Source organism: Buteo buteo, chromosome 24 (genome assembly GCF_964188355.1).
Source record: "Buteo buteo chromosome 24, bButBut1.hap1.1, whole genome shotgun sequence".
Taxonomy (NCBI): Eukaryota; Metazoa; Chordata; class Aves; order Accipitriformes; family Accipitridae; genus Buteo; species Buteo buteo.
This window is the reverse complement of record NC_134194.1, coordinates 6054971-6078972: the sequence shown is the minus strand read 5'-3', so window position 1 is coordinate 6078972 and position 24002 is coordinate 6054971. Positions and strand designations below refer to the sequence as shown.

General features: G+C 41.9%; 2 protein-coding genes across 8 annotated transcripts in view; both read left to right on the top strand.

The window, feature by feature from the left end:
- Positions 1-1639: 1639 nt before the first annotated feature.
- Positions 1640-20290, top strand: GFPT2 (glutamine-fructose-6-phosphate transaminase 2). 2 transcript variants are annotated; one of them, XM_075056444.1, is made up of 19 exons: positions 1640-1779; positions 6607-6714; positions 7332-7430; positions 8113-8238; positions 8823-8881; positions 9395-9529; positions 11013-11074; positions 12623-12702; positions 12991-13108; positions 13812-13975; positions 14525-14620; positions 14730-14827; positions 15171-15291; positions 15601-15758; positions 15895-16009; positions 17218-17345; positions 18041-18208; positions 18654-18815; positions 19430-20290. In XM_075056444.1, the coding sequence occupies exons 1-19, from the start codon at positions 1773-1775 to the stop codon at positions 19472-19474; spliced, it is 2049 nt and encodes a 682-aa protein (XP_074912545.1). In that variant the 5' UTR covers positions 1640-1772; the 3' UTR covers positions 19475-20290. The 2 variants fall into 2 exon arrangements, with proteins under 2 accessions (XP_074912545.1, XP_074912544.1); XM_075056443.1 differs by lacking the exon at positions 1640-1779 and adding an exon at positions 2360-2667.
- A 1965-nt stretch (positions 20291-22255) lies between these two features.
- The window catches only part of MAPK9 (mitogen-activated protein kinase 9), a 40112-nt gene continuing 38365 nt past the window's right edge, over positions 22256-24002 (top strand). For 5 of the 6 annotated variants that reach the window (XR_012654325.1, XR_012654326.1, XR_012654324.1 and 2 more), the window contains exon 1: positions 22256-22375. The gene's annotated coding sequence lies outside the window, so the exon portion shown is untranslated. Of the gene's footprint in view, positions 22376-23093; positions 23299-24002 lie in introns of those variants that run through there. The other variant, XM_075056892.1, reaches the window with a different exon arrangement.

Sequence of the window (24002 nt, the reverse complement as noted above, 5' to 3'; positions counted from 1 at the left end):
GCTACTTAACATGCATAGCTGAGATTAGGAACCTCTCCCTTTGCTTGGGCTGGACTGGGGGAAACAAGATCAGAGATTGCTTCATAGGAGGAGCAAAGTTACCTAAACAGACAAGACAAACTGGAACCGAGTGTCAAAATGACTTGCCTGATGTCACACAGCAGGTCAGTGACAGAGCTGGGACTGCAACGGTGACAAACCATGGGTGTTTGGTCTTACTCTGGGGGAAAGGAGGAAGGAAAACAAAGCTGTTTTTATGGAGCGTGGTGTGCATAGCTGTTTCACACAGGCAGTAAAAACTACACTTAACTTATTCCTTCTTGTAAACTAATTTAAAGCAGAATGTCTAACACTGTTTTCTTTAATGACTTGAAAATATTTTAAATCTAGGTTTTCGCCTTAAAATTGAGACATAGTTTCCCTTTCTTAAAGTGGCACAAAAATTCACAAAAAAAAAAGGTTTTTTTGTGGTTGAAATGTAGACGTTCCCATCTTTATCCTTCATTCAACCTCTCTGTCAAGAGAAAAAGTAACAAAGTTTGAAGGAACCACTACTTTCTGTAGAAAATGACCTACAAAAAGAAGCGCAAGAGAAAATGAGCTCTTAAGTTCTGGCTTAAATAAGACACCTTGTGCTTGAGTTTCAGTAACTCTATGTATGAGATAACTAGGATGATCGCTATGAAATATTGTGGTGCTTTTTAAAGAGGAAGAAGAAACTATAAGCAGGCTGAATCATCGTGAAACTTCATGTATTTTTTAAAAAAATCCTGTTTGTTCAAAATAGCGGCTTGAGCTACTTCTGTGAATGCCTGCACGCTGCAAGGCACTCGCTTTAGAAGTCACCATTCCCTTCGCTTGGAGGAGGCTCCCCGAGATAGGAGATGGCGAGTTTCTTTAGAAGAAGATGAAGCTCGAGCCTGCTGCACGGGTCACATCTGCAGGACTGAACTTGCGCTGAGGTGTGCCCCGCAGATGACGTTGGCCACGCCGGAGCCCGCCGCCTTCCTCATCCTCACGGTGTCTGCCCCCAGAAGAGCACCCAGCCCAGGGCGAAGAGGCCGGAGGAGGCTCCTGGAGAGCCGCTCTGCAGTTTCTCTCTTGCCAGGTAAACAGAAGAGACCACACAGGCTGACCAGGAGTTTCGTCTGCTACTGCGGGGAAAGGCTCTCCCTCAGGCGGAGGCCGACGGCCCTCGCCTTTGGCCCTCGTTCAGCGGAGCACGAACGCAGGTGCTCCGGGTCCCGCCTTGTGCGGATGAAGTCGGCTGCTGAGCCTGTGTTTCTAAACGCTTCTGGCCGAAAAAGGCTGAAAAAAACGGGGGACGCCTTCCCCTACCAAGCTCGGAGAGGGGGCTGCCCTTCCCCTCCACCTCAGGCCCGGCCACGTTGCCCTGACAGGACGGACCGCTTCCCGGCTGCGGAGCCCGGCACAACCCCACCGCTCGGCGGCCCCTGTGGAAAGGGGTCGAGCCGGCCAGGCCTGCGCGGCCGCCGGGCCATGACTGGGCCGGGGGGCAGCGCCGCGGACCACCCCCCGCTCCCCGCCTCCGGGCCGCCTCCCTCGGCGGGGCTCTGCCCCCGCCGTGGAGCCGCTCTGGGCCCCGGGCGGAGCGGCCCCAGCGCCCGCTCCCCGGCCAATGAGCAGGGAGGCAGGGGCCGAGCCGGCCGCGCTATAAGAGCCGGGGCGGCCGGGGAGGCGGCAGTCCCTCAGCGAGGCCGTCGGGCGGGAGCCGCGCTTCCTCTCAGCGGGAAGGACCGTGTGGTGACACCATGTGCGGTGAGTGACGGGGCCGCGGCTGCCGCCCCTCGCCCGGCCGTCGGGGCCCGCCGCAGCCCTTCGTTTAGCGGGCGGGAGGGAGCTGGGGCGGGGGTCGCTGGTTAGGAGCTGCGGGTCCCGGGGCTGCGGACCCCCGCCGGCGCTGTCCCCCCCGCGGCGGGTTCCTTCGGGACCGGCCCCGCCGCATCCATTTTGTGGCGTTGGGAAGGGAGAGTGACCGGCTCTTGCGGTGACGGCAGGTAAAGGTAAAGCTCCTCCGCCCGCCCCCATCTCCCAAGGAAAGGAGATTGCCTTTCTCTTCCCCACAGCTTCGTCTCTCTGTCCCCTCCGCTTCCCCCGGTCTTGTGATCGGGAAACGTCCCGTTCCCGCAGCCGGGCTGTCTTGGCTGCCTCGTTAACCTTCGCTCCTCCTGGTCCAGCTGCCCCAGCGCATCGCTGCTGGGGCTGATGCACAGGCCGCTGGATGCGCTTGGCTCCGTCTTTGCTCTTCCAGGACTAGGGGTTAGTTGTGACTCAGTTCCCGACTGCGGCGATAGGAAGAGTTTGTGGGTTTCAAACAAAGGCTGTGAGGGAGCTTAATTCGTAGCTGATGTGAGTTTATTCACCTACCTTTATGTAATAAAGACGAGATGGTGAAGATAATACTTAACATCATGCATACAATTGCTTAGGTATGGTTTGGATCAGATTAAAATCCAACTGCGGGTCCAGAGGCTGCTAATGGAATGTGTTTTAGTTGCGGAGGAAGTTTTAGTGAAACGTTACCTACCCCTTTACTGAAACCTCCTCACAGGTCTGGAAGGATACTTTTGTTGGCAGTAGAAAAATTTGCGCTTGTACTTCTTCGCCATCGTGAACAAAACCTCTTTTGTGAGACGCAGACTGAAAGTGAGTTGAGTTACTGCTCCCAAAAATGTACTTTCTGTGCTAGATATCTTTTCCCTGCCTCCACATCCTCTTTAACTCTAACCTCAGAAAGAGCAAGGAGTCCAGTAAGCCTCTTTCACTTGAATGGAAACACGAGGTGATATTGTTTCAGCTCCTACGTGACCCTCGGGTCGCTATCAATGAGACAAACTTGGTGACTTCTAAACAAAAGCCCTTCAGGTGAAAGACTTGGCTCAGTGCCTAAGCAAACCAAAGATATTGGTGGCAAGCACTAAGCAGTGAGACATGTAATGGTAATATCAAAAATTTAGCATATCTGGGCTGCATATTGATTGGGAAATGAGGGTGTTAACAGTGTTAAATGAGTTTGGTAAAACGTCTAGCTTGGGGTGGAGTGACTGAGTCAGTATGAAATGGCAAAGGAGCAGCAGTTCATGAAGTGCGGTGAGAGTAGTGCTAGTTGTCTTCCCATCAACATTTGGAGACTCTATACGTGACATTTGCTATCATGAAAGATGCCCCATATCTTCCTTGCTATGCTGATCTGCTGTAGGAAGTGCAGGAGTTCTTGAGGTTACAACCAACAATTTCTGAATTACTTTTTTGTTTGTTTGTTTTTATTTTTGCATATCTTTCCAGGTTTAAGTGTCGAAAATATGTCCTGTTGTGTTTTCTCTGACTTCAGGTAGCACATGAAGATTTTAACGCATTGTTTTCTGTTTTGAAAATACATAGGTCATTAAATACTGCCATAAACATGCTCTTTAGGAAACAAAGTTGAGATGTTATCACACTCGCATGCGAGAAGACTATAGCAAAAGTAGGCAGGTTTAAAAACCAGGTAAGATGCTCTTAAACTGATGATCTACCTATTTTAAATGAAATTATTTTCATCAGGATATGAAATTGAGACTTTCTCAAAGCTAAGTTTCTGGCATCAACAATATGCTTACCACAGTAGAGGCAAATCAGTTTTGTTCAAACTTCAAGTATAGGCTGCCCCCTTCTTGATTTTGGTGGAGTCTTGCAATTACAAGAGTTCTTGTGGATTTTTCCCACAAAAAAATCCTCAATGTACTTTTCCTTTTCTTGATGCTCTGCTTGCAATCCTGAAAGGGAAAGGAGAAACTCTAAAGTCTTGATATGCACATAAAGGGAGAGCCTTGCTTTCAGTGTTTGCACCTGATTAAAGCTGGCTTTAGTAATGTTTTAACAGCCTTCTGAGTATCTGATTCTAAAGGTAAGCCACACACGATTGACCTAGTTCATGCTTCTATGCAAACTCTGTAATTATGGAAAGTTATAAACTACATTTAGCGTTTGGATCAAGAGAGCAATGCCCTAGAAAAACACTTCTTAAATGCCTTCATTGGATTCTATGTATGTATGACTTAGGAAAGTATTTCATTGCTAATGTTATGCTGACAAATAAACATTACCTTACTTGGTACATATCACTACAGTATTGCATTAGCTTAGCGAGTACTTGAGTTCTCATTGGGGAGGAGAGATGCAAGCTCTGGAAATGGCATCTGATGGCTTGGGGAGGCCGTTATAAAGTAACTTGCGAGCATCACAAAACTCTCTTATCACAGTATGATTCAACTAAGATTCAGTCATATTGGTTTGCTTCCAGAAGGAATTAAGCTACAAGAAGTCTTTATTGAGAGTTGTTTCTACATGAGTTGAGCAATGTGCTCTAAATCTAGCCAAAAAGATGACTGAGTAGGGAAGAAAATATGCAAGTGGGTAAATCATGAAACAGAAAAGTACTAGAGAAACGGTGCTAAGAGTAAGATTCATTTCCTTTAACTGAAAGTGTTTATAATATATTCCTTGAGAAGTCAGGCTGCAGCTTTTGCTTTCATTGTAAATGGCCTCTGGTGACTTCTGTGTCTTCTAATTCACGTGTGTGGAAGCACAGCTACAGTTCCCTGGAAACAAGGATCTTTTTAACAATTGCAGCACAGTGGTAGCATTGTAAGGACTGTCCCGAAGGAAGGTTCTTCCTGGAGCTCTGTGTAGTCAAAGATGCCACATGGAACATGCAAGGCTGATGCGTTTCAAATACATTGTGAAATCTGGCCTAGAAAGTAGAGCTGGATCTGAAAAGAGGTGTGTAGCAATGTTTTGGAATGGTGTTGAGAAATTTGTATTGAAGAAATTGAAGAATACTGCTCTTGAGGTTCGTGGTTAGTGCCAGAGGATGGTAAATATCTGTCTGGAAGAATGATCAACAAGCTCTCAATCTAAAGTGACTGTATATAACTGGAGACATTATTTTTCAAAGAGTCCGCAAAGAAAGTATTTAGCTGTTCAAATTCCCAAATACCTCTTCAAATGCAACTATTGTCTTAATATCTCCATTAATGTTGGATGCTTTACAAATAATTAGGCTGGGCTCCTCATAAATCTCACTTCTGTAGAAGAGGAGCATTTTCCGCCCTTTAATCCTTCCAAAATAAATTGAGAGACCAATGTAATAGTCTCTTAGTCTCTCTGTCAGATCAACAGCATTAATGGCTTAAATCCAGTGGGGTAACCAAATTCACAACGATATTTATAAGGGAGATTTATTGGTGTATTATTGTAATAGCTTCTTCACTACAGCCATTTACAGTTCAAAAGCCTTAATTGAAGGGGAAGAGGGTGTTAAATTTCAAACAAAGGCTTTCTCTATTTAAAACACTTGCTTGGTCTGAACTGCTTATCTGTTGAGCTCAGAGTCTGGTTTTTTTGCTAACTGTAGTCTCTAGTCCTGACTTGTTGCTTGGAGAAACTGTTGAAACAGTGAAATTAGGTGTTTCTGTTTTATTGGGATACAGATCTGCAAGAGTTGATAAAAGGGCCTAATCTATCCTTATAAATGTAGAAGTACCAGGAAGAGCAGTAGGCAGAGAAAAGGAATGGTTGTGTTTTCCTTTGCAGGTGACCTTTTTATTACACCTTCTCTAAAGGTAAAACAACATCCCCCAAACTCCTTCTAATGAAAAAATGCTTGTGTACTTTTGCCTTCCAAAAAAAAAAAAAAAAAAAAAAAAAATTGTGTGGGGGTGGAGGTGTGGGGGAACCAACCCCGAAACTAAAAAAATCACTTCTTGGTTGATGACCGGTCTATTCAAGAGAAGAGGGATCAGACTTGAAGACTCTTCCAAGCTCTGTTTGCCGAGTAGGCAAGGAGTGAGTTCACATCTTTCCTTATAATGACTCTTAAGAGTTGACCTGAGTAACACAGGGCAAGCAAACGATCTTATGTCTCTGTTGAGTTGGGTTTGGCAGGCAGCATTGTGTTGAGGCAGTGCAAAGGGTGAATGCTTGTTTTTTGGGTGACCCTGATTTTGTATCTTCTGTTTCTTTCCTTTGTTGTCCTATCCTTTTGACTGCTGCCCTTTCTTTATGTTTTCTTCTCTTGTCTTTTCCTGCTGAAGTGACTGTTGTATGCAGGATTAAGCTGGAGCCTTTCAGAAATAGATGTCATGCCTAGTACCTACCTGTGGGTATTTAAGGCCATGACTTTGATTACAAAAGTCTCCTTGTGTTAGTACTGGTGAATATATTCCTTCTTTGAATGTCTGGATATGAAATAGATCACAATGTTCCCATTTTCAGCTGTGGTTTTCATGAAAAGTAGATATTTTTTAAGCTCTCTCAACTGTTTAACTGTTTAACTCTTGGTGGGTAACATGAGGAGAGCGAAACTGGCCAGGAAAGTGTATGTGTTGTGTGGTGAAAATGAGGGCCCTGAGTCCTTTATTGTATTTGAACTCTTTCCATTTCAAAACCCAGTAGGAAGAATTGTACTAAATGGGAAGTTGGGTCCCCCTAGGACCTCTCTGTGATACTAGTTTTAAAGGATTTTAAACTGAGTCTGAAGGGATGCAAACTCTATAAAAAAAACTTTGCTCCTTTTTTCCCCCTTCCCCTTTTCTCTTTAAACAGGAATTTTTGCTTATCTAAACTACAGAGTGCCTCGGACTCGGAAGGAAATATTTGAAACCCTGATAAAAGGATTACAGAGACTGGAATACAGAGGATATGACTCTGCAGGTATGTAAACTAACTCAACAAATGAATTTTAGCGACCAATAGCTACTTATGTGACTTTTGGGGTACTTTCAACTTCTGTGTGTTGGATTTTTCTTTTTTTATCCTGCGGATTAAAAGATCAGAACTAATCACCTTGATTCATGGAGTTTCTTCAGCTTTCCTGAGGACTTTAAATTGGGTATTTATTTCTGTAATCAGATGGTGATTGAGGTTTAGTACACATAACCAAAGCAAACAGGGTGTGAGGAAGAAGACATCCATACAGACTCATGTAGTTTGTGCCTCAGCCTTTTTTGTGCATGTGAGTCTGAGTGAAAGGACGAGGAATATTAAACTTGTCTTTAAATTTGAGTTGGCTAATTTCATCGAGCAAAATATATTGTTCTGTCTTCAAGCAAAATTTGAGATGGCTCTTGTATATTTTCATCTATGCAGTGGATATAGACTTCATCTAGTTTGTTTTGAACACACACAGGTCTAGCAACAGACTTCAAGTATATCCCTTTGAAGGATAATTTAAAAATAATTTTTTCACTTGTCTGTATTTTCTCAGCCTTTTTTTCATCCAGTGTATTTCATGCTTTAAATAACACCTATGACTGTGTCCTATACTGTAGGAGTGGCAATTGATGGAAATAATGATGAAGATAAAGAAAGGTTCATCAAACTAGTTAAGAAAAGAGGAAAAGTAAAGGCCCTGGAAGAAGAGTTGTACAGTAAGTGTCTTAAAAATCACCCCTTTACTTTGGCCTCCCAGTCAGATTATCATCTGCATCTCAGCAGAAAGTCAGACCATGAAATTACAGTTACAGTTTTGTACCAGAAATAACTGCATTGTGTAATCCAGTGCCAGTTAAATTGTCCCCCAAATCTTCACTTGAAGAGCAAGCTGATCTTTAGGTATAGTACTGTGAAATTATCAGTCTACTCTCCCCTCTTTTGATTGTTTCTTTGTTCAAGACCTGGGCCCCGTTGGTGCTTTACTTAAATGAGTTCTGTGCTTGGTAGCTGAAACATCGAAACATGGATTCTGACAGAATTTATGACCATTTAAGCAGCTGGCCGTCATCACAATCTGCTCTATGCAGTGCTTCCATCTGTGAAGAACTGAAGTTGTGTTTTAATACGTTTACATTATGATTTGTAGTAATGTGGTCTGTTAGCCTAACTGTTAGTATTGGCTGAAAATGCTCATCTTGGCAAACAAAGTTTTAATCACAGTAGCTTGAACTATCTGAAGTGTAATATCAAGAAAGCAAATGGTTTAAAAGCAAGCCAGAAGATAACTTTTAGATTTTTGCCTCTAGGGATTCTCTTAGTGTTTTAAGAGTTGTGTGTGTGAGAGAGAGAGAGAGACTCAACTTTAAATATTCAGTAAACTGAATTTCTTGTGTATAGAACAAGATGACCTGGATTCAAAAGCAGATTTTGAAACACATTTTGGAATTGCTCATACTCGCTGGGCGACCCATGGAGTACCAAGTGCAATAAACAGTCACCCTCAGAGATCAGATAAAAGGAATGGTATGTAATCTCTGCAGCACTCTGGATCTGTATGAATTTGAAATGGTTCAATCCACATAGTACATATGTTCTCTGTTCTTACTAGTGTTATGGCATCTATTTTGTACGCTAGGGCTAAGCTGTTGCCATTCTATCTAGTTTAGACACTTTCACAATAAAAGAGCTTCTTCTGAGGCAAAAATAACACTGTGAAAGATTAATCAGATCTGTTCTCTGAAAATTGATGCACGTTAGTCAAAGTAAAACATTCTTGTTTTAAAAGGTAAGGCTCTGAAAATGTAAATGCATCAATATCGTCTGGGCTGGAAAAGGGAGATTTTGTATCATTTTTCACTTGAGGTGGCTTGGTGCTATTCTACTGGGTGTAGTTTAAAACTGTCTTAATGATTTGGAACAACTTTTGTATGCCGTCAGAATTTGTAAGCTTCTCCTTTCTGTTGTCCATCTTGTGATAAACTAGGTCTGAAAGCTATAGCAGGTAGTTTGTAGTGTACTTCTAAGATTTTTTCCCTCTAATTTTGTGTTCTGAGTTAAATATCTTAATTTTTCATTACTCATGAATATATATATATTTTTCTTTTTAGAGTTCGTTGTTATCCATAATGGAATCATCACAAATTATAAGGACCTGAGAAAATTTCTGGTGAGTCTGTGGCGACTTGATTCTAAAACTAGAAAGTAAATGCTCCGCTAACTACTGTCAGATCTTTCATTACTTTGTTGGAATCTGAATTCAAGTTTCTTGATATCATCTATAAAATAGTAGTTTGAAGCAGTCTGGCTAATAAAGATACTTGGGAGCTGGTGAAGTGCAATATGTTCTTGTAATCCTAAATGCAAAGTACTTACAAGTAGAGTAGCAATTTGTGCTCAAATTCTTTGAGAGCATGTATGGAGTGGGCTCGCTCCTCTTTCGTATTGCTTGACAGATGCTAAGCAAGTCTTACTACATGTCTTGTTAAAGTATTTCTGAAAGAGTAGCTGTGACAGGATAAGTCTTTATATTTTGTCTATAGTGATATATATCCACTAGTGCAGTGTAGTGCTCCAAGCAGTGTCTTACTGTGCAGTTTCTGGTGGGAGGCAGCTGAGAGGCTTTTCAGTGTTTCTTGTCTGAGGATGAAAACACTTTTTACTCTTCTATATGATATTTCAGGAGAGCAAAGGCTATGAATTTGAATCTGAAACAGATACAGAAACGATCCCCAAATTGATTAAATACATGTATGACAACAGAGAGAGTGAGGACACCAGTTTTTCAGCCTTGGTAGAAAGAGTTATTCAACAGTTGGTAAGTGGGAAGTTCTTTTTTTCCTGTACTACCGCATAAGCTATTTGTGGGGTTCCTTAGTATTCTGCATTGCTGCATTTATGCATTTAGATCTTCTGCAGGATTCCTTAGAAGGTGCTGCAAATAATGCTTTTTGGCCTCTAAACAATGCTTAATGGACCAAGAAATGAGATTAAAATTTTGGAAACTTCAAAGGCTTTTCAATGGTAAATCTTTAAATTGCACTAGCAGTGGGTTTGATGGTGTGTTTTTTTTTTTTTTTTTAATAATAAGCAAGAGATTATCGCAGCTTTTTAATGAAGCAGCTTAATTAAAAGAAATTAATAGGAGCCTCTGGGGGTTGAAATCTTTCATAAAGGGCAGTGTGTTCTTAAAGGCTATTCTGATCATGTTAAAACACTGCTGTGATTCAAGTTTTTCTAATAATATGCCTTGGCTCCCATATTTGGAAATAGATCTAACAAGCTGTACCGATTCGTGGTGTAGCTGGTTTCCAGACTGTGAGGTGGAAATCTACTGTTACTTAGTACGTGAACGCTTAAAAACTTCGATAGACGCATTGCAAACTTGGAGAAAGCTTGCTTTGTTTCCTGCCCCAGTCTCCAGGCAGATGTTTTCCCTCCCCTTCCTGCAGTTTCTTACACTCTTTTCACCTCCCCTTTCTCCTCTCTAAAGCAGCTCTGTAGGATTCCCCTAGAGCAGGGCTGGAATACACACGAAGTAAAGACCTGTATGGGTCAAAAGGGAATAGTGGTGCAGCCACCTGGTTGAGGGGAAGGGTGACTTCACCTGACCGCAGAACAAGAGCGGAGTAGTCTGACTGGAGTCCCTTGGAGAGGAGTGAATGTTACCACCTCTCTTCTGTTTGCGAGGTTGGGGGGCTTTCACTCCTGCTTTTGGAATACTCCTCAAGTTTGCAAGCTGTGTTAATTCTATAGAGGGGTTGATTGTGTGTTCCTGGTTTTGTTCTTGCATTGCAGATTTTGGGGTTTTTTTGGTGGAGTGTTGGGTTTTTTTTAAAAAAACACAACACATTAGTGAGAGTTTGCTGCTTAAACTGGAAGTAGTAACTCCAAAACTGTAGCTGAAAATGCACAATAAAATGCAGCTACATGCACATTCTCATTAAAAGTCTTACTAAAAGTAAACATCTAACAGTCTTCATGTTGATAACAAGTAACATCCTGGAGATTCTCTTAACCCTTGCATTAGAAGATAGTGGTTTTATTTATAAAGAGAGGCTAAGTGCTCACTTCCTGATCTTTCAGCTGTTGCACTGTTACGTGCATGTTAGCTTGTTCTGTTCTGTGACCAATTCCTTTAAAGGTGCAGTCTGCCCTCCAGGAAGAGATTCCTGATAGTAGTAAAGAGCTTTCCTTTACAGCCCCCTCAGGAAAAGGGGCCCCAGTTTAATGAGATGCAACTAATTGAGATAAGTTGTTTAGGATTTTTTTTTCCTCTCTTGTGTTTGCATTGTTTCCAGGAAGGTGCTTTTGCATTGGTTTTCAAGAGCATCCATTACCCAGGTGAAGCTGTTGCTACCAGGTTAGTAAAAGTCCATTTTATGCATAATTCATGCTTTTTTAGGTTTAAAAAAAATGCTAACATCTCTTAAAAAAAAATACTACAATACTGATGTTTAAAGTGCTTAATTAACCAAAACTCTGAATGTAGACAGCTGCACTAAGTGCAGTAAAGCTCTGCTGAGCATCTCTTCAACTGTCTATTAAGTATAACTGAATTTGAGCTGTACTGACTGCCGGTCACAGAATTTCCAGAGGCTTGTGTTGATTTTCTGTCATCTTTAACTTTATTTTGTTTAATAAATCAGCTGTGACTACTCACCTTTTGTGGATGCAAAGATGGCAGTGAAAAGTTATCAGATGATGTTTTCTTGCTTCATGCACATACACTTTGAGTTGGAGATTGTCCAAATGACACACTCAGAAGAATGTACTACTGACAAACACATTCCCATAGTCCTTTTATCTGTTACAGTGTGTCAATAAAGAAGCTTGGTGTATCTTCTGTTTCTAAAGTTGTATTAAGAGTGTGCTAACATTTCTCCTATATCTAAAAGGGGAGGGAAAGGGTGTGGTTCAATTTTACTTCATATTGAATGAAGACTAAGGTAAGTATGTTCAGGTTGGCTAAAATGCCATCATACTAATAGGCTATACAAATAGTGTTCTATAGCTGTCATAGCATTTACAGATTTTTTTCTGTGTAAATTCTGCTTTTATTTATGACTTGGAAAACAACTTTAAGGAAATGTAAAGATATTAAAGTAGCAAGTGAAGAAGCAATGGCAAAAAAGACTGTTTTATACTACAACCAAAAAGCCCATTGCTTCTGTGGTCTAAAATGGGACTATATTAAAATTGTGAAAAAGCCAGCTGTACCATCACTCTAACTGGAGAACATCTTCTGAAATGAACTATTCTATATGTAGTTCAGGTTTGGGTTTTTGGGAGTGAGGGGATTAAGAGAAGCTAAACTTGTAATCTGAGGTGTTGGGTGTGTGTGAATTGCTCTTTTATTCCTGTGAGGTATACATAATTTTTTAATAAGCTCTTCAGTGTGGCATCTGACCCATATAATTAAAAAATGATCTTAATATTCTACAGTTTCAGAGGTGCAGTAGTGATGGTTGACATTTCTGAATTTAAAAGGCTAAAAGGTGGAACAGTATTTCCATAGTGAAGAACACTGGAGCTTATTGCTGGCTCACTTCAGAGGCAGAGTAAGCTTTGCTTAAAAATGGTATTCAAATTGGTGCCTGTGCTAAGCTGTTTTGTGATTACTGGAAGGAAAACAACTAGTTCATATACGTTTTCCTCTACCTGGGTGTAGTTCATGGGGAAAGAATCACCAAGGCATACAGCACTTATTCATATAATAATATTTGGCGAATCTTACAGAAACAACCAAGTTTATATAAATCCTGCCATGTAATGGCTTTAGGATCAGGGTTGAGGAGAATCTTCCTATTTAGGAAGCTAGATGGGATATTGCCTTTAAGCTTCACAGATGTCCTTTGACTTCTTTGTATGCACCTTTCTCTTCATAAACTTGCGTGTTTTCCCTTTGTAGGAGAGGGAGTCCTTTGCTCATTGGGGTTAGAAGCAAGTACAAGCTCTCCACTGAACAGATTCCTGTTTTATATAGAACGTGTAAGTTGATAAATCCAATTAGATTATTTTTAAGAACTAAAATTGTTGTTACTTTAGGATTAGAAATTAGGTTAATTGGTCTTTGTACTATAAAACTACCAGCTGATGCCCCAAATAGCTTTTTAGCTGAGGATATTATATTTTTATACTACTGAATGCGTAGTTCATGTAAAAGTCCCATCCCCCCAAAACACTTGTGTAACTGTGATACCTTGAAACTGTAGAGTCTGTAATCCCTAACTTGAACAGATCTGGTTTTGCATTTAAAGTGTCTCATTTCTTTAATAGGCAACATTGAGAATGTGAAGAACATATGCAATTCACGAATGAAAAGACTGGACAGCTCTACCTGCCTTCATGCTGTTGGGGATAAGGCAGTAGAATTCTTCTTTGCTTCAGACGCAAGGTAGTAAGAGTACTTAAACATCAAAATCCTGTTTTTGTTTAGAAGTGAGGTAGTTCTGGAAATCATGCTGTCTTGCTGCTGTACAATTGTTTTCTGATAGAATAGCTTCTAATCCAGGTAACTTCATAAAGCCCCCAGGCTAAGGCAGTTGAAAAATGTGAAGGCTCGACATCAGCATTTGAACTACAAACAAGTGCAATATCTGCCAATTGCTAACCTCTATATAAAATACATCCGGTGTAGGAAGGTAAGTTGGGTACAAATAGGCACTATCAGCTGAGCATTTTGGCAGACTATAGGTTAGTCTGGGTTTTGGCATTTTAATCCAGCTATCAGAGGAGGAAATAGTGGTGTGGTTCCAAACTTAGCAGGAACCTGGGCATCAGGTATGCATTTATCTCAGAAACAAGGTTGTGACCTTAGGAGTCCATCAGGGACACAGGGAGGCAAGATCAGATCAGCAGCAACTTGCTGATGAGAGATGCCATGGTTCCCCAGCCTTCTGCTCCGGGTTCCTGTGAGAGTGCAGGAGGAGCAGCAGATGGAGCCATTTCCTTTAAGATGGCTCTGTCTGTAGTTATGTCCAAAAGGAGGATAGAAGAGGGGCTGGAAGTGCTGTGTGACATATTTATTTGCTTTGAGGAGTGCTGCTACCAACTCTTACTGACATGTCAGGTTTGTCTTGCTTCTGTTTTTTCTGTAGTGCTATCATTGAGCACACCAACAGAGTAATTTTCTTAGAAGACGATGACATTGCAGCGGTAACTGACGGGAAGCTTTCAATTCACCGTCTCAAGCGTTCAGCTAGTGACGATCCTTCCCGGGCCATCCAAACCTTGCAGATGGAATTGCAGCAAATCATGAAGGGTAGGTTGAAACATCTGTAAACAACTGTCATCAAAGATGGATAGTTACTGACTGTTTGTGTAGTAGATAAGGCAGAAAACTGCTAATTTGTTGTGAAAATGACCTGGTTTTTGGCTGTTTGTACTGGAAGCTGATAATTCCAGGCTTTACGACCAAGGAAGATGTGTGGTATGGGACTCTATCCATTTTTAGCCTTGAAAAAGTCCTAGATACTTCTGTTCATCTCAATATTTAATGAAAGTGTAACTAATGTTACCATGTTGTTGTAGTTGTTGGCAAACTTTGACTGTAAACTAAGAACTGAAGTGGAATACAGATGTTTCCTTAAAAAGGAATTCAGTTACTTTGTCGGTGTTGGGAAATGAAACCAACCAAATAGAGCAAACTACCAATCCCTCCTTTCTTCTCGCCTATTCCTCAGTTTTTGTTTAAGCTAACACAGTCAAATTATCTTGCTAACCCAGGTTGTCTTAAAAGTCATCTCTTGGTAACTGTAATATACTTCAAATAACAAACCTAAGCGTTACCATGTAATGTTTTTCTAAACAGGTAACTTCAGTGCATTCATGCAAAAGGAAATTTTTGAACAACCAGAATCAGTTGTCAATACCATGAGAGGCAGGGTGAATTTCGAGAGCAGCACAGGTAACTCAGAACAGACGTTCAAGCTGCACTAAGCCTGTAAATTTTGAACGTATTAACTGGAAAATAAAATACACCATTGATGTATGCTTTTTTGTTTGTTTGTTTACAGTTCTGCTGGGGGGGCTGAAGGACCATTTGAAAGAAATCAGAAGATGCCGAAGACTGATCATTATTGGCTGTGGGACCAGTTACCATGCTGCAGTAGCTGTATGTTCAGCCTTAGCTGAAATGCATATATAACTCCTAGTTGCTGGTTTTTAGACAACAGCTCTTCATTTGCTTTTTCTTCTATATCTCAAACTTCACCTTTCACTGAGGGGTCTTGCCCTTTTATTTAGTTTTCTTTTGTGTCACATTCTTTATTAATGCTTCATTGCTCTTACCTACCATGCTAGAAATTAACTTTTTTCACCTTGGTTCTTAAAGCCCTGGTGAGCCGTAACTATCAATTTTTGTAATAAGAATCCATTTAGATTATCTCTGACTCTTAAGATGTGAAGGCTTTTATGGGTGGCAATATTAACAAATATTGTGTGCTGCTTGAATACAGACTCGACAAGTATTGGAAGAATTAACTGAATTACCAGTGATGGTGGAACTTGCTAGTGACTTTCTGGATAGAAACACACCTGTATTCAGAGATGATGTGTGCTTTTTTATAAGTCAGTCAGGTGAGCTGCACTTGCTGTTTGTCTTCAGTTGAGTCAAAAGTAGAAAAAATTTTGAAAAGCTAATGATTTATTACTTTCTGTACCTTGCAAGAGGATGATGGCTAACGGGCCAGATTTGTCTTGAATGACAGCTTCTTTCAGACTTGATTCAAATATATATATGAGCGAGTGCTGAAAGATTGTTTTCAGTTGCATTTTGCATTCTGTGTGGATGCAGTTATTTAGAACACACTTGTGTAGAATTTTATGCTTTTCAGGAATCATTGCTATCTTCTGTCAACCTGAAGTCAAGATGTAAATGTTTTCCAGGTGAAACTGCAGACACTCTTATGGCCTTGAGGTATTGTAAAGAACGTCGTGCTCTAACAGTTGGCATCACAAACACAGTTGGAAGCTCCATATCCAGGGAGACTGACTGTGGTGTACATATCAATGCAGGACCTGAGATAGGTGTGGCAAGCACAAAGGTAATTGCTGTTCAGTATTTGACTTTCATACTTCAGCCCTGTGGAATCCAATTAAAATTTTGATTGTAGCATTTCAAACTGAGATCGTATTAACTCTCTGTAGCCTTAGCTGCTAAATGTTTTGTTTTGTTTGCAGGCTTATACCAGCCAATTTGTGTCTCTTGTAATGTTTGGCCTAATGATGTCCGAAGACAGAATTTCCTTGCAGAAAAGGAGACAGGAAATCATTAGTGGACTAAAATCATTGCCAGGTATATTGATATTTTGGGTTTGAGGAGGAATAGGGGATGTTGTTTAATGGGCAATATAAAATACCACTCAGAGATGTTTCTTTCTCATTTAAGTTTCACTCTCCCTCTCCTCCTGAAAGGTAGACAATAATATAAGAAAGATGGACTATTAGTTTCTGCACTAACTGCCAATTTTACAAGTGCCCTTCCAAGAAACTTCGCAGGAAGATCAGGATTTTCATGGGTTGGGTTTTCTAATTACAATAAGGTAGTTTCGTACGAGAAATACTATTTGATCTCCCAAATTTTTAAAGCTTTTGACTTTAAATCAGGATAGATAAAAGGAAACTAATTCAAGGTGACTTCTCGTGGTTTAACCCCAGCCAGCAACTAAGCACCACGCAGCTGCTCACTCACCTCCCTCACAGTGGGATGGAGGAGAGAATCAGAAGGGTAAAAGTGAGAAAACTTGCGGGCTGAGATAAAGACAGTTTAATAGGTAAAGCAAAAGCCGCACACGCAAGCAAAGCAAAACAAGGAATTCATTCACCACTTCCCATTGGCAGGCAGGTGTTCAGCCATCTCCAGGAAAGTCGGGCTCCATCACACGTAATGGTGACTTGGAAAGACAAACGCCATCACTCCAAATGTCCCCCCCTTCCTCCTTCTTCCCCCAGCTTTCTATGCTGAGCATGACGTCATATGGCCTGGAATATCCCTTGGATCAGTTGGGGTCAGCTGTCCCGGCTGTGTCCCCTCCCAACTTCTCGTGCCCCGCCAGTCTGCTTGCTGGTGTGGTGGGGTGAGAAGCAGAAAAGGCCTTGACTGTGTGTAAGCACTGCTAGGCAGTAACAAAAACATCTTGGCATTATCAACACTGTTTTCAGCACAAATCCAAAACACAGCCCCATACTAGCTACTGTGAAGAAAATTAGCTCTATCCCAGCCAAAACCAGCAGAGTAGTGTTTAAAATGGATGTTCACAATTTCCTTTAGAATTACATATGGGATGTATGAGCACTGCTTAAACCAATAGTTGCTTTAGATTTGTTACTATAAATAAGGCTAGAGAAAATACCCTTAAACTGTAGTCAATGGATGAATCAGTTAATGGTTGAATTATATTAAGTGTATTTGTTCTAATAGATCATTAGAACATCCTACTACAAGCAAACTATTTTTTCCAATTAAAAAAGTTTTTAATATGTGCTTTTTGTGTGCCCCAATAGAGATGATTAAAGAAGTCTTGTCCTTGGATGAGAAGATACATGATTTGGCTCTTGAACTGTACAAACAAAGATCACTGCTGGTTATGGGGCGGGGGTATAATTATGCCACTTGTCTGGAAGGAGCTCTGGTAGGAATCTCTCAGTATTGTTGTATGTTATTTAAAATGAGCTTTTGTGGCTTCTGCAACATAGTTTATTTCTAATATTTCATTGCAACTTAATTCTGCTGCAGTATAACTGCTCTCTTTAACTAAAAGCATTTAGTCCTGTTGGATCGAACACATACATAAGATGATCCTGGACACCATATCAGTTTCTTGTACATAATAAATGCAGTGTTTTATGAGTCTAAAAAAATGCCCAAACAAACAATTTAAAATGCTGACCCATTTGAAAATAACATGAGAAAAACACAACATGGTGATGTTCAGATGAGATGCTCATGCAGGAAACTCAAATGATGTTATGAATGTTCTGGTGGAATGGACGCATATCCATCTTTCACAGAAGTTTGAAATGTTAAAGGTGGACTGCATTAGCCACGGTTGTACTGGGTGTTTGGTTCTTAAAGTTCCTGTTGATTACTCCATTTCTTTATCTGCAAATGCATATGCATGGGCAAGCCGTCCTTCTACCAGCAGCCTGCTAGAAATCCCAGCAGACAAGCCTGTCTGTTTTCAGTATTAACTGATCTTTGAAAATACCAACTTGATACCATATGTCTGTATTTAAGTGGCAGATATGCAGCCTTGGTATTCTGCTTCTTGTGGCTTTTATTTCTCATCTGATTTACTAGTAACTTGATGGTATTTGCTTTTTTTAGAAAATAAAAGAAATCACCTATATGCACTCTGAAGGTATCCTGGCTGGTGAGCTGAAACACGGTCCATTAGCCCTAATAGATAAACAAATGCCTGTTATCATGGTGATAATGAAGGATCCTTGTTTCACCAAGTGCCAGAATGCTCTGCAACAGGTCACTGCTCGACAGGTAATTTGTTTGACTAATACAATGTCATAGGTAAAGAGATTGTGCATGTTGAATTGCTGCTGACTGTGCCTCAGAAGAAGGATGTATTGGTGATTTCCCCCCCCCCGCCCCCCCCCGCTAATTATTAAGTTTTCAATAAGATGCTATATCTGCATTGTAGGCTGTCATTACAGGTTAACACCAGTAGTGAAAACTGATTGCATGTGGGTCGGTGGTTTGGGTTTTTTGTTTGTTTTGAAGCAAATGGAATAATGTTAAAACTCTACAGGGTGAAAATATTCAAGTCTCACAAAACAGTGAATGACAAAAGTCATTATGCAACACTGGCATTGTCTTTGTTAGCTACCTGAGCATCTTCAAACATACTACAGGCATGCTGTAAACCAATATTTCAAAGTAGTTCTAAGTCAGCTCTTCACTTAACACTGCAAAATTTTATTTTCAGGGTCGTCCAATCATTCTGTGTTCTAAAGAAGACACAGAAAGCTCAAAATTTGCCTACAAAACCATTGAGCTGCCCCATACAGTTGACTGCCTTCAAGGAATCTTGAGTGTTATTCCTCTCCAGTTGCTTTCATTCCACCTAGCTGTTCTCAGAGGATACGATGTAAGTGCTTTCTATATTTAGCACTCCAGTTACTGCAGTTTTGAACTTCCTCCTACCAGTGTAAAGCGAGAGACCCAGTTATATGGCCTATCTAACAAAGAACTGTGACAATAGTTAGTGGAACTTACAGTGACTGTGGTAGTGGAGGTGGCATTTCAGTGCCAGTTCTTCAACTGTGTATTTTTTTAATCTGTATTGTTCTAAAAAAATTATGAAGATCATTTGCTTAGTTTGATTAGTTAAGAGTGCAGATAAGATTTAGTTCTCTGAAAAAGTCCTAAAATGTGACATTGCACTTTAACCTAAAGTAGTTCAATGCTTTGTGCTGCTTAGTTTGTTGACACTGTCTAGGTGTGTCAGTTTGATAATGATGATTGCTTTGGAAAGGTACCCTGTGCAAAACAAATATGTATTTGTTAGGAGGGTTTTGGGAGCAAGGATGAATTCAACAGTGAGTCATTTTCTGCAGACCTATAGTCTCTTGTGTGTGTTCATGTGTCTAGAATAAAGCAGAACTCACTAGGAAGTCTAAAAAAAGCACGCTAAATGAACTGTCAAATGCAGAATGTCAGTATTACTCTGTCATATACTGAAAGGCTGTCTCTTCATTCTAGGTGGACTTTCCAAGAAATTTGGCCAAATCTGTTACTGTAGAATAACAGCCAAGAACAGATGATGTTTTTGTCACCAGACCTCTGAGTTATACTTGTAGAAATGTGTTGTTCTGAATTGATAGGTACACATTTTGCGAAACAGAACTACAGTACTAACTGGAAAGTGTCAGAAGGGTTTATCTTGCAGCTTTAAAAGCTTTTGACGTGCCTTGTACCCAAGTGCTTTTGCTCACAGCAAATACTCTTCTAAGTCCTGAAATTGCCAAAGAAGATAAAAATTGTTTACACATGGTATACTGAATGAACTTTTCTACTGTGCAATATATATATACAGCTCTCTTCAGAGTAACTGTGAACAATTTTTTTTAGCCTACACTACTTAACTAGTTTTAAAGATATAGTATTTATAACTACAATTGTATAGCTTTTTTTTAAGTTATTTTTTAGTACGTTGCTTATCTGTAGCATTGGTAATGCTCAGAATGTAAATACTGAGCATGTCGACACTTGTGTACAGTTGTTAGGGCTTTTTTTTCCTACTTCAGCCTCAAACTGGAAATTTGTTGTCCCTCTTCCTCCCCAGCTTCCCCTCCCCCCTTTGCACCTATGTTTTGTATTTAACCAGTCATTTGCAAAGCTCTTTTGTGGCTGTAAATTCCCATCTGTGTTTTAAATTTCTGCTTCTTTCAACTAATTATTTGAAAAGCTAGAGCAACATTTGTTTTGTATGCCACCCCAGCTCTTATTTGCGTAAGATGTACAGTACAACAAAATAAGGGAACTGGATGTCTTTCAAGTGATATTTCTGTTTGAAAAGTGTACAATGAAATTACAATGCAATTAAAAGATTATATAATTCTTCTTGTTTTGTGGTTTGCTTGTTTTTTTTTGTGGTGTGGTTTTTTGTTTGTTTTTTTTTTTTAACTTGATGACTTCTCAGGTCTGAACAGAGGTAAACCACGGCAGTACTCTGATACAAGTAGGAGAGACAGTGTTCTCCCTGAGTCTTGCCTAAATCCTGGTATCGCAGTTCTTTCCTCTGTTTCTTAGGTTAGTTCTTTTGTGTCACACAGGTCTCCCAGGTAGGCACACCTTAGTTTTCCTTATCCAGCAGCTGTGTTTCAAAATAATGTGTCAGGTTTGGATAGCTTGCTCTGTATCACCATCTTTCTGAAGCACATGAGTACAGGAGAATTTAATTTGCTGAGTGTTTGTCAATGTTTTGCCAGACACGTACTGATACAGCAGTGTAAACTCTGATTGTAGCTCCTACTGTAGTTCACACCAGCTATTGATTAAACCTTTGTATTTTACCTTCTGCTGAGGTAGATGAATGTGGGAAGAAATTTCCTGTAGGTGAAAATAGAAGCTGTGTCTGTATTTTTACATATGCTGTTTTATGGTCATAAAGTTGACTCCTTGGCCAGGAAAGCACTGCCATAAACTTGCATTTACTACAGATACTGAATATATATTAAAAAAAACCAACACCCTATACCAGCAAATAAGATAATACTAAGTATGTCTTCAAGCTAGGACTAAATCCCTATTTTATTAACATATATATTTGCAAAAGCACACTTTGCTAGTTGTGAAGTAACTAGCAGTAGGAAGCGTCTATAAACCTCAAATAAGGTAGGTACACACATGCAGTTCTCTGTTCATTTGTTATTTTGGAATGGTCAGAAATCATAATATTTAATTTCTACATTTTATTAACTAAATCCTTGACTAGTAAAGTTTTCTTTATGATATTCCTCTGCAGGCTTGCTTCTAACTGGAGATGTTTGAATGCTTATGTAGTTTAATAGCTTGAAAGTGTTACACTAGTTCGTTGTAATAGGAGCCGCTTACTGGAAACTGCTCTAGTACTTCTTACAACCGCATAAAAGAACCCAAATCATAACAAAAAGCATAGTGATAATTTGACCTAGATGCCACGAGTATGTAACTCAGTATCCTACATGTTTTGGTAAGTGATGCAAAGGACCCTTTTACTGTCTGTCTAGAATGACTATCCTCTTCATATTAAAAAGTGGAGCTATTAAAGGAAACTGATGTAATCTAGTCTGTATGATACATTAAATGGATTTATTAAAAAAAAAATTAGTGTGTTTTTCTAAAATCATCTATGACAATAGAAATCACGGAAGAGAAAGCTCCTAGGAGAGGTGGAAAATTACAGAGTTATTAGTCAGCGCCTGCTTTAAAAAACAAGCAGTCCTGCCATCCAGGCAGGTACAGAAGGCTTCTGATTTTTGAGTGGGGTCGTGAAGAGCTGGGCTACCCAGGGAGGGAGTAAATCCCTTCCTTCCGACCCCTCCGCCTGGGAAAGCCGCGTCCCAGTGCTCGGGGCCATCGCAGAGCCGACGGGTCAGGGCTGGCAGCTGCATGGCCCTGCACTCTGCCGTCATCCCCAAGCACGGACGTGAGGTGAGGTGAGGCGACCGCGGCGCTCTGAGGGCTTCCCGTACGCGGGAGGCGTTCACCTCACGGAGCACTTCTCCCCGCCTGCTGGAGCGGGGCGGCTGTGAGGACGGCTGCCCCAGCGACTCATGACGAGGCACCTCTGATGAGGTGACATCATAAATGTGCTGGCGGGTTGACGTGCGATGATGACATCACGCCAGGGGGCGGGGTCAGCGCCCAGATTGGCCTGACCGACCCTATCTCCACTGCAGTCCTCCACCGCCCTCCCTTATATAGCGGCCAGTAGGTTCCGCCTCCGGAGCTCGATTGGTTGAGCTTCGCCGGCAGAAGGGCTACGATTGGGCTTCAGCGGCTGTCCGTCAGCGGGCTCAGGCCTGGCGCGGCCTGTGTGGGGCGCCGGGAGGCCATTGTGGCTGGGGCAGCTCTGCGCGCCGGAGGGAGGAGGCGGCGGCGGCCGTGGCCCGCGAGCGCCGCGCCCCGTCCCGTCCCGCCGAAGCCCGACCGAGGGAGGAGACGGTGAGGGAGGCCGCCCTGAGGGGGCCTTGCGGGCGCCGGAGCCGGACGAACTCCCGGCCGCGGGGCCGGCCCTGCGGCCACCGAAGTCCCCGGTGTGTCCCGCGGGCCGCGCCCGCCGAGGCGCGGGCAGAGCCCGGGGTTCCCCGCCTGCCGCCGCCCCGGGCTCGGCCGAGCGGGAGGGAAGCCGGGGGGGTGGAAGAGCGAGGCGGCAAGGCCGGGGGCCTCTTCCTCCTCCGCGCCTCTGCTGCGGGGCTGCCCTGGCCGAGCCCCCCGCCCTTCCCGGTGCCGCAGTGCCGCCACCGGCCCCGGCCCGCTGCGCTGCGGAGGGCGCTGCCCTCTCCTCCGCCGTTCCCCCTCTTGAGTCGTGTCCGGCCCCGGGGGATGGGGGGGGAGGAATCACCCCCGGGGGCCGGGCCGGCGCTCGGCGTCCCCTGGAGCCCCCCGCCCCGGTCCTGAGAGGGTCGGAGGGAGCGCGGCCCAACCGAGGGAAAGGCCCGTCCTGCGCGGCCCCCTCCGCGCAATGAGAGCGAACCCCGGCTTTCTCTGGAGCCGAAGCGATTCCTCCAGCAGAAGTTTTAGAAGAGATGCAAGAAGCGCCTTTGCTGGGTTACGTGGCTGTTACGTAATTTTACAACAGCGTAATTGGTTACAGCAGATGCACGTTTAAACTTTTTCCCTCTTTTCCGCCAACTTGCCCTAGCAGGGGCGCTGAGATAACATCCAGTGTTTGTCTGCAGTGTGTGTTTAACAGCTGGGTGATACTGTAAAAGCTTTGGTCAGCAATAGCTTGGGTTGCTTAAAAAAGTCGACTTTTCAAAGAGCTAAACAGGTGCAGAGTACCTCAAAACTCTGCTGTAACCGATTGACATCACTCAGCTACTGCTTTGCTACACTTACCTTTCGAAACAGACTGTTCAAGGCTTGTAAGTAGAGGGCTAGAAGGTAACTCACTGTGATTTTGTAGTTGGACTCATACTTGTTGATATATATTGCTGCAAAGATTTTAAAAAAACAAACAACAAAGCAACACTATTGAATAATAGTCCTTAAAAGGGCACACCTGTTATTTGAAGTGCATTTGCAAGGGTGAATAAGAGAAGGAGGGGAGATCTTCTGCAGAGAATTTCTATATCTTTTCATAAATATATTTATATGCTAATTGTCTTCATTCCATCTGCAGTAGAATTTTAGCTTGAGGCTTAAAAATCAAGCTAAGTTTCCTGATGTTCTTATGCTTTATTGTCAGTAATAACTCTGTAACCAAAACAACCCTGGGAATGTGTTCACAACTGCTACAACCTGTTTATTTCAGAAGCTTTTGACTTGAAGATATCCAGAGGACAGATCTGGTTAATAATAAGTTGCCATTTTAATAAATGCCTTTTAGGGAAGTGACTGTCTAATACAGGATGTATGCTATAGTGCAGTTGCTTTCAGCTTCTAAAAATTTTGTAGTGGAATTCCGTATAACATAACGCATAAGCCTACTGATGGTAGGTTTAGTGTGTTTGTTATTTTTTTAGTTACCTTTCATGAACAACAGGTTGAAAACCACTCCTGTAAGTTTCCTGCATGTGATGTGCTCAGTCAGCATTGTGATTCTTAAATTTTCCCAATTGTACAGGCG